The sequence below is a fragment of the Lynx canadensis genome, chromosome B1 (assembly GCF_007474595.2).
Source record: "Lynx canadensis isolate LIC74 chromosome B1, mLynCan4.pri.v2, whole genome shotgun sequence".
Classification (NCBI taxonomy): domain Eukaryota; kingdom Metazoa; phylum Chordata; class Mammalia; order Carnivora; family Felidae; genus Lynx; species Lynx canadensis.
The window spans coordinates 40,573,397-40,590,713 of record NC_044306.2 but is presented as its reverse complement, the minus strand read 5'-3'; the positions used below and the strand labels follow the sequence as shown (position 1 = coordinate 40,590,713).

The window sequence follows — 17,317 nt, the reverse complement described above, 5'->3', positions numbered from 1 at the left end:
ATCTGGCCTTGGCTCTGGGAGGTGATAAGGTGCCCAGGCAAAGCAGTCCTACCTGAAGGAAAGCCAGATGAGAGGGAGCAGGCGAGCTGCCTCAAACTCTTGGGAGCTCCCACTTGGGCTCAGCACTGTCCTCCAGTGCCTTTACCAGGATTCTCAGGACCAGAATCTCGAACATCAGAAATCTGATGATTCATTTAAAAAGAAAGAAGAAATCTGATAATTCGTATTCTGTATTTTCTCGAGTTATTTAACCCATTATTCTCCTTTAGTTTTCAAATGAGAGTCACCTCTGAAATGTCAGGTTGTTTCATTGTGTTGAGATGGAAAAGAGATAGAAGTTTGTGTCTACCCTTGGGCTTGAGTTCTCACGGGGAGCCCGTGTTCTCCAGGCTTAGGTCCAGTGATGGCACTGGAATCACCATTGCAGAAGCCACGTGGACAGGAAATTCCAAGGGACAGAGTAGAACCTCCCTTTCTTAAGATTCTTTCTCATTAGGGATGCCTGGGTGGCTTAGTTGGTTAAGCATCTGACTCTTGGTTTCGGCTCAGGTCACCATCTCGCAGTTTGTGAGTTTGAGCCCCAAGTCGGGCTCTGCACTGACAGCATGGAGCCTGCTTATGAGTCTCTCTCTCCCTGTCTCTCTACCCCTCCCTTGCTTGCTCTCTCTGTCTCTCTCTCTCAAAGTAAATACAAATAAACTTTAAAAAAAAGAGAAAAGAGATTCTTTTGGAGAGAAGGGCGAGGTTTGATAACGAGAGCCATCAGTTCCTCATCATAGGCATCACCTATAATATCACCAGGAGTAGTAATTTCCTCCAGTCAAGGCATAGTGCTGGTCTTGCTTCTAAAAGTCAGTGATTCTACTGGCAGGAATTGACTAACCAGTGTCCCACATGTGCTTATTTGACCTCACATCTTGACAGAGTTTCTCCTTTGTATATTTCAGAGAAGAGCAAGCGAGGGAGCTTTACAGGAGACTTCGGGAAAAACCCAGAGGTAAGTGGGCCATTCTGTCTGCCACACGTGCCTGGTTCTGTCATGTGTATGGCGTTGACACTCTGCCAGCCACTGGAGGAACTGTGGGACTCTTTGCCTCTTTCCAGACCAACGAACTGATGGTGACAGTCTTGAAATGGTCCGGCTGCTTCTTCAGGCCATCCAAGGCTTTGAGAAGAAAGTGCGAGTGATTTATACGCAGCTCAGGTATCTGCCCCAACTTCCGTTCTCCAGGGTGGAATTCAGAGAAGCGGCAAGGACCCACGTGAGGCCATTTTCTCACTGCCCTCTGACTTGCTTACCCTGAAGGAGATTTATCTGCAGCTGTTGTTGGATTCATAATTACCAGGGATTACGTTCTCCTCCTTTCTCCAACCCAAATGCCACTGGAATTTGTCACATTTATTCTTTACAGTAAAACTGTGGTTTGCAAGCAGAAGGCTCTGGAACTGTTGCCCAAGGTGGAAGAGGTGGTGAGTTTAATGAACGAAGACGAGAAGACTGTCGTCCGGCTTCAGGAGAAGCGGCAGAAGGAGCTCTGGAATCTCCTGAAGATCGCTTGTGTGAGTGAGCCCCATGGCCAGGCCCTCGGCCCCCAGCCCGCCAGCCTCTTTTCCACCTCCGTGCTGCTGTCACCACCCTCCAAGAGAGACCGCAAAGCCACTGACAGACACTACTCAACTGCCACGGCTCAGTTTTCCTTCCTCTTCTCCATGACTTAGAGGGAGCAGGGAGGGGCCGAGTCAGGGCCGTACCAGGTGTGTTTCATTCTGCACGTGTGCATTTCCTGTGGCTGCTGTCACAAAGCGGCACCGCAGAGTTATTCCCTTACAGTCCTGGAGGCCAGAAGTCCGAAATCCAGGTGTTGGCAGGGCTGAGCTCCCGCTGCAAGCTCTAGGGGAGAATGCTTCCGTGCTTCTTCCAGCTTCTGGTGGCCCTGGGCAGTCCTTGGCTAGTCCTTGGCTGCATCACTCTATTGTCTGTCCCTGTCTTCACAAGGCCTTCTTCTCCGTGTCTGTCTTCTGGGTGTCTCAGATCAGTACACTTGCCATTGAATGTGGTTCCCACCTCAGTAGTCCAAGTTGATCTCCTCTCAGGATCCTTAACTTCATCTGTGCAGACCCTTTTTCCAAGAAGGTCACATTCACAGGTTGCTGGACTTAGGATGTGGACAGATCTTTTGGGGGACCTTCACGCACCACAGTGCATGTCTGTGTGACCTGGTTGATCCTCATCTGAGCCTGTGCTGCTTAGTATTGTCAACCACGCTTTCTGTGCCCACTGTCTTAATGTAGCTGAGATTCCACTGCATGCTGCTCAGGGAGAAAACGGGACACAAAAAAGAGCCCAGGACAGAGAAGGAAAAGAACCAGGTAAAAGCCATGGAAACCAGAGCTGATGGGAGAAAGACCCACACTATGCCAGCTGCAGCGAGGTTGACTATGATGAAAGAGTGATTTAGCCACTGGTGGTAGTTAAGAGCAAAGAGGAAAATGGGAAGATAGTTGCTTAAGGTGGAGGCAGGGTGCAAAGATGGTGTTTTTAAGATCATGGACTGGAGCGTATTTGTAGGTCAGGCAGGAGACAGTGCACTGGGAGAGTCACAGTATCAAAGAGGTGGGAGACAGTTGAGTGTCCAGGTCCTGAGAACAGCAGGGTGTCAGCTTCATGGGCATGCATGGAAGGATTGGCCTGGGGAAGGGATGAGTGACATTTCCTCCTGTAAGAAAGGAAGCAAATTAAAAAAGGAGAGATGACAAGGAGAGAAGCTTTAGGAAGGAGAGGGAAATTGAGGTATTTCCAGTGACGGCCTGATACGCCATCTGCATTCATGTGACGTTTACTGAGCGCCGACCACGTGCCCAGGAGCGAGATGAAAACTGGAGGTAAAGGGGGAAAGAAGCATGGCACCAGGCCCAGGAGCTCATAATCAGAGGGGCACACACAGGGAAGTGAATTCAAATGTGGGGCAGGAAGTGTTCAGCAGCAGCTGTGGTGCCATGAGCATGAGCCATAGCATGAATGTGAAGGAGCAACGTCAGCTTCAGGCCTGGAGGTGAGGGAACCACAGGAAACATTCACAAGGAAGGGTTGTTTCAACTGAAGAAATGGTGGACAGGTGGAGACGACATTCCAGAACGAAGACATTGCTCTATCAGAGGCACAGAGGCCTGAAAGAGTGTGTGTGTTCCGGGTGCTACACGCAGAGTGGTGTAGTGTGGGGCAAAAGGGTATCGTTTGGAATGAAACTGGAGAGGCAGGCGAGGATGAGCCCATGCAGGCCACACATGCTTTCGCAGGCATAGCAAACACTAAGGAATTTGTTTTTCTCTCTCATGTCGAAGGAAGTATGAGAATGGTATGATCACATTTGGGTTTCAGAGAAATCTTCATGGCAGCTGGAGAATGGATTTGAGACTTTGGCAAACGTCACCACTGGGGGGGGGCGCCGCTCTGGGGACTGGAGTTGCACAGCCCTTAGGGTGCACAGGACAGGACAGTGGAAGGACTGCTCTCCTGCAGGCCCAGGCTAAGTGGAGGAGGTGGATGTCTGGGTCTTTACACGGGTGACCGTCTGCAGAGCAAAATTGGGTGCTTGACTGACTGGTTGAAGCCAGACCTTGACGTTCAGCTGGAAGGAAGGATGTGGAACCAGGATGGGTCCCATATCTCGTGAGGCTGAGCAGGATGAAGACCCACGGGCTGCGGCAAGGGCAGGAGCCGGGTCTGTAAAAAGACGTGAGGCCAACAGATGAGAGTTCAGCTGGAAACTTGAAGTGGGGCAAAGCACGAGGTGCTGGGAAGGTTGGCATAGGTCATCTGCGGGCTGCAGGTGTGAGGAGGTGCGAGCCCCTGAAGCAGGAGCCACTGGCTTAACCTCTTGTCTGAGGTGGGTAGCTGCAGCACCCAGGGGGTCAGGACATCTTGGTTTTCTTGTTGGCTGTCCCACAGATGGTGCAATTCACAGAAGGCCACTTACAACCTTCTGGTATGTCTCAGGCTTCTACTTGAGACAGCAAAGATGTCTCCCTCTTAGTTTCCTTACGAGAGTTTCTGAAGCAATCAAACTAATGAACAAAGCTTACAAATGCAGGTACTCCAATCTCCCTATATTTACAATCTTCTATCAAAAAGTACACCTATAGGCATGCCTGGGTGGCTTAGTCAGTTAAGCATCCTACTTCAGCTGAGATCATGGTCCCACGGTTCGTGAGTTCGAGCCCCTCGTCATGCTCTGTGCTGACAACTCAGAGCCTGCAGCCTGCTTCGGATTCTGTGTCTTCTTCTCTCTGCCCCTTGCGTTCTCTCTCTCTCTCTCTCAAAAGTAAATAAGCATTAAAAAAAATTTTTAAAAGCACACCTATAGATGCAGAAAGATTTTCTAAGCCTGAATGAAGACTGTGGCAATATGCAGGGATGTTGACTAAAAATTTGTAGGAATAGCTAGTGTATTGTGACCTATTGTTTTGTGAGAAAATACCATGGTGTGAATGCAAAATTGGAATCATCCCTTTGCTCCAAAATTGTGTTGACTCTCTTTTGGTTTTGTCCTTTAGAGCAAAGTTCGTGGTCCTGTGAGTGGAAGCCCAGATAGCATGAATGCTGCTCGCCTCAGTCACTCTGGTCAGCTAATGTCTCAGCCTTCCACTGCCCCTAACAGCTTGCCTGAGTCTGTCAAGAAAAGGTAGGTCACTGTAAGGTGCCGGTGATGGCCGGTGCACTGGAAAGTCATGGGAATAGACATGCATGTTTATCATTGATCATTTTATGTGTCTAGCAATTTTGTGCATGTATTGAGTTTGTGCTTGTTAATATCCAAGCAAATGTGATATTTTGCTCTCTAGTGCCTTGCAACTGTCTAAGGATTGGATTACTAATTGCTTAATGAGGAGATTGAACGTGCTAATCAGTCACATGCTAGTCAGTCATATGCTATTATATAGTCCCATCAGCCATCATCTATCATTCAGAACCAGCCTGCCCGCAGGGAGTGCCCTGTTGGCCACGCCTCAGTCATCTCGCCTCCTCCCTCTCACCTCCCACCGCTCTGAGTTACCATATTAGGGTTTTCCACCCACTGCCTCTCCTCACCCCCCACTTCTGCCTTGCTTTCCCCTCCTGTCGCCTGGGCCACTGCCACCAAGGTGGTGAACAGAGCATTTCAGCCTTTTCTGCGAGGCCTTTGGCCTCCCTGCTTCCCATCCAGTCCTGCCTCCAAGCCCTCCCTAGTCAAATTAGTCTTCACAGAATACCACTTGATCAAGTTATTTTTTGGCCAGTAACTAGTAGTGGCTTCCCACTCCCCTGGAGGATTCAACCTGAGCCTTTTTAGACATTTACAGCCACCTCAGCCACCGTCTAGGCTGATCCCCAGTTCCCATACAGACTCCTTGCCCTGGCCCAGTGGTTCTCAAAGTCTGATCCAGACCAGCAGCATCAGCAGCATCTGGGCACTTGTTAGAAATGCAGTTGCTGAATCAGCTGCTCAGGGGCAGGGCAGAGCAGTCAGCCTTTCAGAAGCCTTGGCTGGTTTCTGATGCACTCTGAAGTTCCAGAACCTCTGTGGGCTGGTCCTGGGAGGTCCTTCCACCTACAGGACACATCTGCTTCCCTCTCCTCCAATGCCCTGACCACTCACACAGCTCTCTCTTCTTGGACTGCCTTTGGATGTTTTTGTTTCTAGTTCAGTCCCATGCAGTTTCTTCAACATCCTCTATGTGTCGGGTCTTAGGCACTGGCAATGGTTAAAATTGTCTGTGTGGGCAAATCTATAGACCAAAAAATAGATTAATGATTGCCTAGGGCAGGTGAGGGGGAGGGTGGGAAGTGACTGGTAATGGGCACAAGGTTTCTTTTTGCATGATGAAAATGTTCTAAAATTAGATTATGGTCAAGATTGTATAATTCTGTAAATATACTAAAACTATCGAATTACACACTTTAAATGGGTAAACTTTATGGTATCTAAATTATAGATAGATCAATAAAGCTATTTAAAAAATCCTGTTCTGGGGCTCCTGGGTGGCTCAGTCAGTTAAGTGTCTGACTTTTGGCTCTCACAGTTCGTGGGTTTGAGCCCAGCATCAGGTTCTCTGCTCTCAACAGATCGTCTGTCCCCATCTCTCTCTCTGTCCCTCCTCCACTCATTCTCTTTCTCTCTCGAACAAACTTTAAAAACAAAACAAAATAAAAATCCTGTTCCTGTGCTTGGGGAATTCATAGCCTATACATTGTGGTACTTAATTGTACGTGACCTTAGATTGTTAATTCTCTCCCCAACCTACTGTGAGCTTGAGGATAGTAACCAGGTCCTGTGCCTCTTACATTGCCCTTTGGAGCTGGCCCTAAGCCTTCAACCTAGTTGGTAGCTACGTGGAAGAGGCTGAGCAAAAATGTGGCCTGTGTTCCTTCCATCAGAGTGTCATGCTTTGTAAGGTGAGTGGATTTCCAAGGCACTGTCTTGGATTTGGCATTTTCCCTCCAATGATATCCTGGAAGCCCTGGGAAAGTCGTCCTGGGAGCACAGGCTGTCCGTCCATGTCCTAGAGCTGAGGCTAAAATAGGACAGCGGCTGATTATACCTTTCCCTTTCTCCCCATGGCCATTCACGACAGGTACATTTCTTATCCTGGAAAAAGAGAAAGCAGTTTAAATGAAATCAGTTCCCAGAACTTGCTTTTTCACAGATCTCAAGGAACTATGGAAATGGTGAAATTACGTGGTCTGTATATTTTTTTTCTATTTCAAAAACTGGAAAACAGGTGATTTGTGAGGTATCTTTAGATTTTGGCAGTTTAGAGAGAATTAAATTCAATTATCTGAAGTAAAAAGAGATCTGCTTGCTCTTTCACATTGTGAATGGTAACACTTATGGCTGAGCGTGGGCTTCTGAAAAATGCTTAACTAGATGAAGGAGATTACTGGTCAGTGACACGGTGCTTTACGACACTCAGCATCAAAATAATTGTAACTTCATTTTTAAAATCTTGTCAAAATCCCTGTAGCATTATCTCTGAAAATTCACATTGACCATTTTCTAATAATCTGATCATTTTCCTTAGTGAAGAACTGGTGGCTGAAGCACACACGCTCTGCACCCAGCTAGAAAATGCGATGCAAGACACCATCAAAGAGCAGGACCAGAGTTTAAGGGTAATGGCCTGTGTGAATCCGACATATTCAGTGTCCTTTCTCCCCACGGCAAGCCAGAAAAAGAAAATGCAAAGGCAATCCAGCGTTTCCTCCATCTCAGTATATGCTTATGCTTTTCTAGTACAGACTTCTTCTTATTCAGAGTAACGCTAACAATTATTGAATGGGTACGAGTACACTATGTGCATTATCTCATTTAATCCTTGTAACACTTAATTTTGATAAGGGAGGTAGCATCATTCTGAGAAGGTCTTTCTCTCCCTGTGGTTTTTGTAGCACTGCTGAGCATCTGTGTGCATAGAGGTCTGGGGCTAAAACAAGGACCTGTCACAGCCCCGCCTCTCAGGGACTCAGAGCTTAGCAGTAGGTAGTACTACTTATAGGGAAACTAACCTGATGAAAAACTGGTCAAGATACAGGTACATTTATGGCAAAGGTTCAGAGATGCTAAGCCATTCCTCAGATCTTAAAAGGCCCTTTCCTGCCAATATGGTGACCTGCTAGCCTCCCCCTAACTTCTCAGTTTCCAGAAGAATCAGAGAGGATACCACTACTAATTGTAATCACTTCTTATTTATTCAACTGTCCGTCTCTGGTTTAGGGCTTTTGCTGTCTTTTATTTCTGCCCATCCTCCTTCTGACAGCGTGTATTTTGATCATTTCACTGCTTATTTGCACTCCTACCAGAGAAATAGGAAGTCTTATCAGGCCGTTTCATCTGGTAGGGTTGGAAACTGGTAGCTGAGGTTAGCTCTTGGTACCACCTACCCACGGTCAGAAGTGCTATGAGCCACAGGTGGTACTAAAACTGCCTGTCTAGTTTCCATAGTCCCGGAATCTGAGGGGCTTCAAGCTAGGCCAAAGGAAAGTTCCCTTACGGTTGTGAAAATGTAGCTTTAGCTCGAGAGTACCCTGCAATAACAAGACTGTTACTAATGAGAGGATTTAAATTTCCTTCTAAATTGTGCTGGTCGCCTCCTGAGGAAGACAAACAATCCGAGGTGTATTGGTGGCCACTGTATTTTTAACATGCCTGTTGACTTTCAGTCTCTAGACTGGAGCTGGTTACAGACGGAAGAAGAAGAGCAGAATGGCCTGGAACAGGCCTCTTGACTGTGTGGGTGGCCTTGACCACCTGATGGGACTGCCTGCCCTGAGGCCCTCCCATGGTGGCCCCCGCTGTCATGATGTCCCAGCAGTCTTCGGCACCCAGGCAAAGATCTTCTCACTTCCCCAGGAGTTGTGACATTCACCGTGGGCCAGGGCTGGCGTCCTCTGCAGGCACCGCCAACAACTTGTCTGCACACTGGAAGTCCTGCATCTTGGAGGCTCAGCAAACACTGCTGCCAAGCATGAGCATTTAGGGAGACCAAGCCACTGCAGCTGCTTCCTCTGGTCTGGAAAAAGTTCTCAAAGTACTTTGCCCCACAGATCACTGGACAAATGTCTAACATGACTCTTTCAGGACAAACTGTGGAGGACGCTTGGTGTCAGCCTGCCCTCTCCTGACCCCTCCTGATCTCCAGAGGTCCTGATCCGCCTGTCCTCACAGCTAATGTTTCATCTGGATTTGGAACTAAACAGACTTTTAAATTGTACACTTGGCATGGCCCCATCCTTTCTCTTCCTCTTTTCATTTCACTGCTGCTAAAATTTCCCTTTTACCCACGACTTTGGTGGTCGTGCCCCCGTTGGCAAGGTCGTAGGTGAATGCCAGCTCTCCCCATCTGTAGCCCTTTCAGCCACAGAGTGACCTGCCAGCACCAGGTCAGAGAGCAGCTTCCTTCCTTCGGGTCCCGGAGACTACCTGCGAATGAGCTCTTGTGCAGAAGAACAGAAGAAGAAAAGGGTATCTGTCAACCACAAGTCTGCTGACTCCTGTGCCCACACCTGTCCCTGCTCAGACACATCTATGTGCGGTGGTGCTGGGATGGGGGAGCGCCTGTTTCTCATATCATCTAGCAGTATTATTAAATTGACTTATTTAAAAAATAGTTTCCATATTTTGCAACATGACTCAAGCATTTATACTGGGTTCCACAACCTGTTTTTGGCAATATTTATGGTCAGGACTTAGGAACTCAAAAACCAGCTTAATGGAAAATGTTATAAAATTGAATAGTGCCTGGATCTGATGTTGTCTTAGCACCAGCACTGCTTCTTCGACATTTCACAAAAGTTCTTTATGTTAAAAGCAGGAAAACAAAACGAGTTTAGATGATCACAAATAGGCGAGTTTGGTCAGAAAAGAAAGTTGGAATAGGAGGATTTTACAAACTGGCTTCCATGGAAACAGTACAAAGGGTTTCAGGGTCAAGTACATTTAGGAAATGCTTCATGCTTTAATTGCCTCTTGGAGATTCCCATTGTACACTGGCATAGTAAAGTTTCTGAGAGTCCTACAATAATAAACTGGCTTAACTGTGTAAATCTACTGTTTGCCAAATGCCTTTGACAGCAGAGCCATTTTTCCCCCATGTGAGTGTAACATTTGATACAGCATGATTTTGGAAACACTGGTGAGGAACATAGTGGGAAATAAGACCAGAACGGGAGGCTGCAATGGAGCCAGACTGGGGAGGGAATGAATGCGAGACTAAGGGTTATGGGCTTCACTGAAGAATTTTAGCAAGAAAATGACATCACCAAAGCAATGGTTTAAAACGGCTGACATAGGGGCTCCGGGGTGGCTCAGTGGGTTAAGCGACTCTTGGTTTTGGCTCAGGTCATGATCTCACGGGTTCATGAGTTCGAGGCCCACATCAGCTCCACACTGACAGTGCAGAACCTGCTTCGGATTCTCTCTTTACCTGTCTTCCCCCACCCCAAATAAATAAATAAACTTTAAAACATTTTTTTTTAATATTAAAGGAAAAGACTAACTGGAATATGCTAATTGATTTAAAAAAAGTGAAAACCGGGAGATAGGACTTGTCCTTCCAAAATGATAAGGTAAATGTACTTTCCCCTATTCCTCCCTTTAAGTATGGCTGAAACCTGTCAACATTATCTATAAACAAATAGAGGAAGACTCTGAAAGGTAGAAGCCAGCAGACCATCCAGGGACCTTGGACCTGAGGAAGGACATGGTGGGGAGTTCTGTGGGCTTTGCTTTTGTCTCATCTCTCCCCAATCGGGTGCTGGAGAAGCCACCCCAGAGGCACGACTGAGGAGACTGGCTCCCTCTAGCGGTATTAGATTCCCAGGGCTGCTGTAACAGATGGCCACAAACTGCAGGGCTTAAAGCACCAGAAATTTGTTCTCAAAGTTCTGGAGGCCTGAAGTCTGGAATCAAGGTGCTGACAGGACAGCGCTTCCTCCAAAGGCTCTAGGGGAGATTCTGTTCCTTGCTTCCTCTAGCTTCTAGTGAGTCCACTTGTGGCTGCATTTCTGCCTCCATGGTCACATTGCCACTTCATCTTCTGTCTGTCATCTCTCTCCTGTGTGCCTCTTATTAGAACCCTTGTGATTGAATTTAGGATCTGCATAATCCAGGGTAAGCTCGTCTTCTCAAGACCCTTAATTTAGTATGTTTTACCATGTAAGGGGTTTAGGGTGTGGACATTTCTTCTAGTGGGGGGCACCATTTAACCCACTACAATCTATCCCCTCAAAATTCATGCTCATCCCACATGTAAAATGCATTTACCCCATCCCAACATTCTCCAGTCTCAACCCATTACAGAACTAACTGCACAACCAAAATCTAAATGTCGTCAGCTCAGAAATCCTGAATTTCATCATCTTCATCACTTTTGAGGAGACTTTGCATGGTCCATCCTGGCTCCAAAGTCCTCTTATCTTTGGACCTGTGAAACTAGAAAACAAGGTAGCCCCTTCCAAAATAGAATGGTGAGATACACATATAATAGACATTCCCATTCCCAAAGGAAGATACTGAAAGGAATAAAGGAGTTATCAGTCTCAAGCTAGCTTGAAATCCAGTTGGCAAATTCCATTAGGTTTCAAGTCTTGAGAGTAATTCTCTTTTGCTTGAGACTCTGCCCACTGGGCCCAAGCCAGCTCCATAGGCCTCTCGAGTTTGTGCCCACAATGACACATGAGCCTCTGCTTCTGTGCCCATTCCTCCAGCTTCTGCCTTTGTATCCACGGCTCTGCTCTCTGAATCATTCTTTTTCTTGAAGGCTAGCACATGTTTACAACTGAGTGACTCTGTCAACCATTCCTTGCCCACAGAGTTTCAGAAGTCCAACAGACATCTCTCTTCATCCTCTCTGCCCCTTTCTATCCAAGCTGGTTTCTGTGATAGTCTCAAAACTTTTGTGGGTCTCCTATGTATGTCCTGTGGGTCCATACCATTAGAAAAAAGGTCCACAGATCTTTCTTGGGCAACCCCATCTCTGGTCCTGGCTTCTGCTGCAATGATTGAGTGGGTCTCTGAGTCACACACATAATCTCTTCAGCAAAAGTTGTCCAGCTGCACCCTTAGCCTACTCTGCAGAGGATGCTTTCCCAACAGTGAATTTCTTCATTTTAGCACCTTTGCAATCTGGATAGGCTGAGAGCCTTGCAAATCATCCAGTGCTGGTTCTTTTTTTTTCCTACAGTCCTTTCTTCAATTTATTTCCTTCCTTTGGCATTTTACTATGAGCAGCAAGGAAAAATCAGGCTACACCCTCAACACTTTGCTTGGAAATCTCTGCAGCTAAACATCCAGGTTCATTGCCTACAAGTTTTGCTTTCCACATAATGGCAGAACACAGTTCAGTCAAGTAACATTCCTATTTCTACCAACATTCTGTCAATGATATATGTGTTCTCTAAGGTGATAGAAGAGTTTTCTACCATGCACGTCACCTTCTGAGCCCTCATCAATGTCTTTAATGTCTGTTTTTATCACCAGTAGTCTGTTTAAAATAACCTGGGCTATTTCTATAATAACACCTCAGAATTCCTCTAGTCTCCATCCATTATCTAATTCCAAAGCCACTTGCACATATTTAGGTATTTGTTATAGTAGCATTCTACTTCCCAGTACCAAACTGGAGCAAATGACCACAAACTGGGTGGCTTTAAACAACAAAAATATATTCTTTTAAAGTTCTAGAGGCCAGAAGTCAGAAATTAAGATGCTGGCGTGGCTACACTCCCTTCAAGGTTTCTAGGGGAGACATGTTCCTTTCCTCTTCCAGCTTCTGCTGGCTCTAGGTGATCCTTGGCTTATCGGTACATCTGACCAGTTTCTGCATAAGTAGTTATATTGCCTCCTTTTCCATTTATCAAATCTCTCCTGTCTCTGGAGACAGGACCCATTGGATTTAGGACCCATTCCAATACTTTGGGATAGCTCCTCTTCTCAAAATCCTTAATCACATATTTTTCCATATAAGGTAATACAGGTTCTGGGAATTAGGTCATGAACCTACTTTGGTGGAGGGGGGGGAGGTCACTGTTCAACCCATTACACTAGTCAAAGAGCTAGGACAGGGGCAGCCTAGGAACACAGAAAATTTTTAAACAATAACCACTCAATTTCAGTTAACACTACAGAAAAAAAAAAATGTCTTACCTCTGCTAGAAAGACCAGATAGGAAGCTTAAACTTCACCAGGTGAGGAACTGGGACTTTCACTGGTGCTAAGCAGTAACAACGTCTCCCCTGCCACCCATTTCCAACATCCCGCTGGGTTAAATGGAGACCGAATGGGGAACAGTAAGGAGGCACCTTGCCCCTTCCAACCAAGTTGGTATTGGTGGAGTAATGAAGAGCCCTTCCCACTCAGGTGTCAGCAGAAGCCAAGTGGGAAGCCTGGGCTTCCACTCGCCCTTGGTAGAAATGAGACAGCACTCTGCTTTCCCCACTGGAATAATGTCAGAGCAGACCTGCTAACACAGAAGAATTAAATAAAATCCAGAGTCTCATCACCTGAAATTCTGATGTCCAGATTTCAATCTAAAATCACTCATCATACCAAGAATCAGGAAACCTCAACTGAGAAAAGATAAGACACTGAGGTGGCAAAAATTTAGAATCATCTAAGAGGATTTTAAAGCAACCACCATAAAAAAATGCCTCAAACACTAATGACCTTGCTTGAAACAAATGAAAAAATACAAAGTCTCGGCAAAGAAACAGAAGATGCGAGGAAGAACAAAGTGAAAATTTTAGAACTGAAAAAGACAGTAACAAGTAAAAATGTCAATGGGTAGGGTCAACAGCAGAATGCAGAGTGATAAACCAGTGAGCCTGAAGATAGAACGGAAATTTCCCGATCAAAACAACAGAGAAAACAAATTGGAAAACATAACAACAGAGCCTCAAAGGCCTGTGGGAGTGTACTAAAAGAGCTAATATTGATGTCATTCAAATCCCACGAGGAGAGAAGAAAGAGGGTGTGGTTGAAAAGTAGTCAAAGTAGTAGCTGCAACTTCCCCAAATTTGGCAAAAAACAAAAATAAAACACTTTATATATTCAACAAGCTGAGCAAACCCCAAACAAGATGAACTGACACAAAGAAAGAAATCCACACAAACACATATAGTCAAGCCTCTAAAAATTAAAAACAAAGGAAAAAATGTGTAAGTCTCCAAGACATGTATTTTACTTTTGAGGGAATAAGGTGGTAGAAATTATTTGAATGACAGTGGATTTCTTATCAGAAACGAAGGAAGCCAGAAGAAATGACATGATATTTTTCAAGTGCTAGAAGAAAAGAACGGTCAACCCCGAATCCTTTTCCAGCTAAAATATACTAGAGGTACACTCAAAAATGTCATCTGAATGAAGGACAAGTCATGAAATTCTCAAATGAAAGAAAAGAGAATTTGTAGACAATAGACATGCCCTAAAAGAATGACTAACTGAAGTTCTTTCAATACAAAAAAACATGATAAAAGAAGGATTCTTGGAATTTCAGAAAAGAAGGAAGAGGGGTGCCTGGGTGGCTGAGTCAGTAGAGCATCTGACTCTTGATTTTGGCTCAGATCATGATCTCATGGTTCATGAGTTTAAGCCCTGTGTCAGGCTCTAACTGACAGTGTGGAACCTGCTTGGAATTCTTTCTCCCCCAGTCTTTCTGTCCCTCCCCAGCTTGTGCTCTCTCTCTTTCTCATAATAAATAAATATTTTGGGGAAAAAAAAAGGAAGGAAGAATAAAATAAGGAGTAAAAATATGGATAAATACAATAGACTTTACTTTTCTGGAGTTTTCTAGACTATGTTTGATGGTTGAAACAAATATTATGACATGATTTGATATGGTTCCCAATCTATGGAGAGGAAATATTTAAGACAAATTTATTATAAATAGAAGAGGGTAAAGGGATATAAAGAGAGGCAAGTTTTCTCTACTTAAAATGAATTCATAAAGTGACACTTTAAACTCAAGCATCAAGTAAACTGATAAGATTACATATGTAATATGATATCTACAGCAACCACTAAAAAAAGCTACACAAAGATATACACTTGGAAACACTATAGATAAATCATAATGAAAACTTTTTAAAAGTTGATTTGCTTTGAGAAGAAGAGCATGCATGCTGGATGGGAAGGGGCAGAGAGAAGGAGAGAGAAAAATCCCAAGCAGGCCCAACACAGGACTCAAACTCACGAACCCTGAGATCATGATGTGAACCAAAATCAAGAGTCAGATGCTTAACTGATTAAGCCACCCAGGCGCCCCTCAAAGTGAAAGTTTTAAAAATGTTTACATAACGTTAAGGAAAGCAGGAAAAAGAAAACAGACAAAGCACCAAGAATAAGCAGGAAACAAAAAATTAAATGGCATATTTAAGCCTTAACACATCAATAATTATATTAAAGGTAAATAGCACGAATAGAAGGTACTGGTGGAAATGGAAAGAGTGTGGGGAATGTGAGTGATATGAACATTTAGTAACATATCCTATGTATATAAGTGCTTAGTACAAATTGACAATACTCTATTTGCTAGTCAGCGGAGTGCTGGTTTTATCTCTGTCCTTTGCTTCTGGACCCATTCTAATTAATAAATATAAGGTAGCAACTCCTTTTCCCTTCATGTCATCTTGACTCCAATTTACATGAAATTAAAAAATTTTGAAAACAAAGCTATTATGGCATATAATTTGATGTCCCCATTGATAGAATTTCCTAGAAAAGCGTTGTTCAGTAGAACGTTGTGTGATGATGAAAATGTTCTCATCTTCAACGGCCAGTAGGTAGGTAGCTACTAATGACACGTGAGTGGTGAGCACAACTAAGGAACTGAATTTTTACTTTATACTTTTTATTGGATTTCATTTTAAATGTTCATGGCCACATGTGACAAGTGGCTCCTGTATTGGACAGAGCAGTTTTAGAAGAAAAACACGGTCTTTAAAAGCTGCATTTGGAACAGAACCAGCATTTATGGATTGGCTAGTATCTGCCAGGCAATGAAATAACTTTACTTGAAATACGCGTTTCATCAACTCTAAAAAGCACATTTTTTCTCAGTGGGATATGTCTTTGAATGTGTGGCGTGTCACAGATAAAGGGGGTCAGGTGGCAGTTGTGTCTGTTGTCATTTACTTGTGGGAACTTGGTTCTAACTGTCTCTGCGGAGCTGTATCCCTTTGGTATCACCCGTGTGGAGTTGAATTGCCTTTTAAAATCTCTTCAGAAAGATTTCCCTTTTGGTTTGATTTGAGAAATTTACCGTGTACCCAGAAAGGCATAAAAACAGCAGTGAGCATAAATCTGACATGGTCAAATGAATACTTCTTGAGGAGATATGACCATAATTCGTTTCAAAGTGACAGCCACATTCTTAGGGGTTCTAAGACAAGAATATACCTATGGGTAGGTGAGGCTGTCTATTTGTCACTGAAATACGAGCAAAAGGACTGCTTATCACGTGTCCAGCAATGTCACTGAACGCAAGAGAAATTGCCAAATCCCTCAGAATAGCTGGAAAAATTCAAAGCAACAAGAGGCTTTGTGTGTGACTAATCCATTTCTCATCCAGGATTATAGTTAGGACATTGTGCCATAGTTTAATTGATAGCATTTTTTTCTTAGCGGTACATAAAATTATGGCCTTTCTTACAATTTAGTGGGTTTAAGATTGTTAACAATATATATATATAGTCTTCTATAGTCCTCACAATCCTAATGAAGTAAGTGCTATCATTATCTTCATTTCGTCCATGAGGAAACAGAGGCATGGAGCGGTTTAATAAGGTTAAATTAAATCTGACCTTCTTGAGAGGGCCAAGAGGTCTCCCAAAAGTGACTCTTCATCCTGGAGGGGCTGTAGGAGTGGGCAGAAGTCTCACTGCCTCCCGGTTTGTTGGAATGATGGCCCCCATGGGGTGTTGTGCTCCTGCACAAATTCCTGTGCACTAACGTCAGGATGTTCAGAGGTTTTTAAAAACTTATTTATTATGGAGATTTGACAAATATACAAATACAGACAAAACCATGTAGTAAAGTTCTATATTCTAATTGCCCAGATTCAAATTTATCCATGCATGGTCAATCATATTATTTCCTCACCAGCTGTTTTATGAATGAAGAAAATCTCAGCCATCGTAACATTTCACCCATATGGATTTCAGTATGTACCTCTAAAAGCTTAGCCCTTTTCTTGTTGTGATTTCAACATAACTACAATACCACTTTCATAATTCTTTCATTCAGGATCCAGTCAAGGGAATGAAACTACACAGCAATTTTAACAAGGAAAGTTTCATTTAACAGGGAATTGGCTTCTAACGGGTAAAGAAAACTAAGAATGCAGGAATAGCTAGAAAAGAATAGCCACTACCCCAATGGCTACAGAAGTCCCACCCCACCCCCGAGGCTGAAAGCCAGACATCATCAGAGAGGGTGTGGCCGTGGCCTGCCACTGCATGATGGAGAAGTTTCCAGAGGCCCCGAGTTGGCAGACTTAGGAAACTGCTCTCTGGCACAGCATAGGGTGGGGGGCAGCTGTCCATTGGGAGGAACTGCACCCCACAACTCACTGAGAAACTGCCAACGGGAGCGGCACAGCACCTGTAGGGTGCCAGGGGAATCTTCCTGCTGGTTCCACACACTTTAGGAGCTGCCCATAGGATCCCACCAGTGTCCTTCCAGTGTTCCCTGTGGCAAAGTTTAAAATTGTGCCAGGTGGCAAGGGAGAGATGTTCCAGTATCAAAAAAAAAAAAAAAAAAAGACAATGAAGGATGGATTTGGAATT

At 44.5% G+C, this 17,317-nt stretch overlaps 1 protein-coding gene across 4 annotated transcripts in view; it reads left to right on the top strand.

Annotated features, from left to right (window-relative positions):
* Nucleotides 1-9,580, top strand: part of IKBKB (inhibitor of nuclear factor kappa B kinase subunit beta) — a 73,585-nt gene extending 64,005 nt beyond the window's left edge. For all 4 annotated transcript variants that reach the window (XM_030312530.2, XM_030312531.1, XM_030312529.1 and 1 more), the window contains 6 exons: nt 948-997; nt 1,105-1,204; nt 1,413-1,560; nt 4,555-4,682; nt 7,060-7,150; nt 8,198-9,580. In XM_030312530.2, coding sequence (XP_030168390.1) covers nt 948-997; nt 1,105-1,204; nt 1,413-1,560; nt 4,555-4,682; nt 7,060-7,150; nt 8,198-8,263 — 583 coding nt within the window. In that variant the 3' untranslated portion in view covers nt 8,264-9,580. The remainder of the gene's footprint in view (nt 1-947; nt 998-1,104; nt 1,205-1,412; nt 1,561-4,554; nt 4,683-7,059; nt 7,151-8,197) is intronic.
* The last annotated feature ends 7,737 nt before the right edge of the window (nt 9,581-17,317 follow it).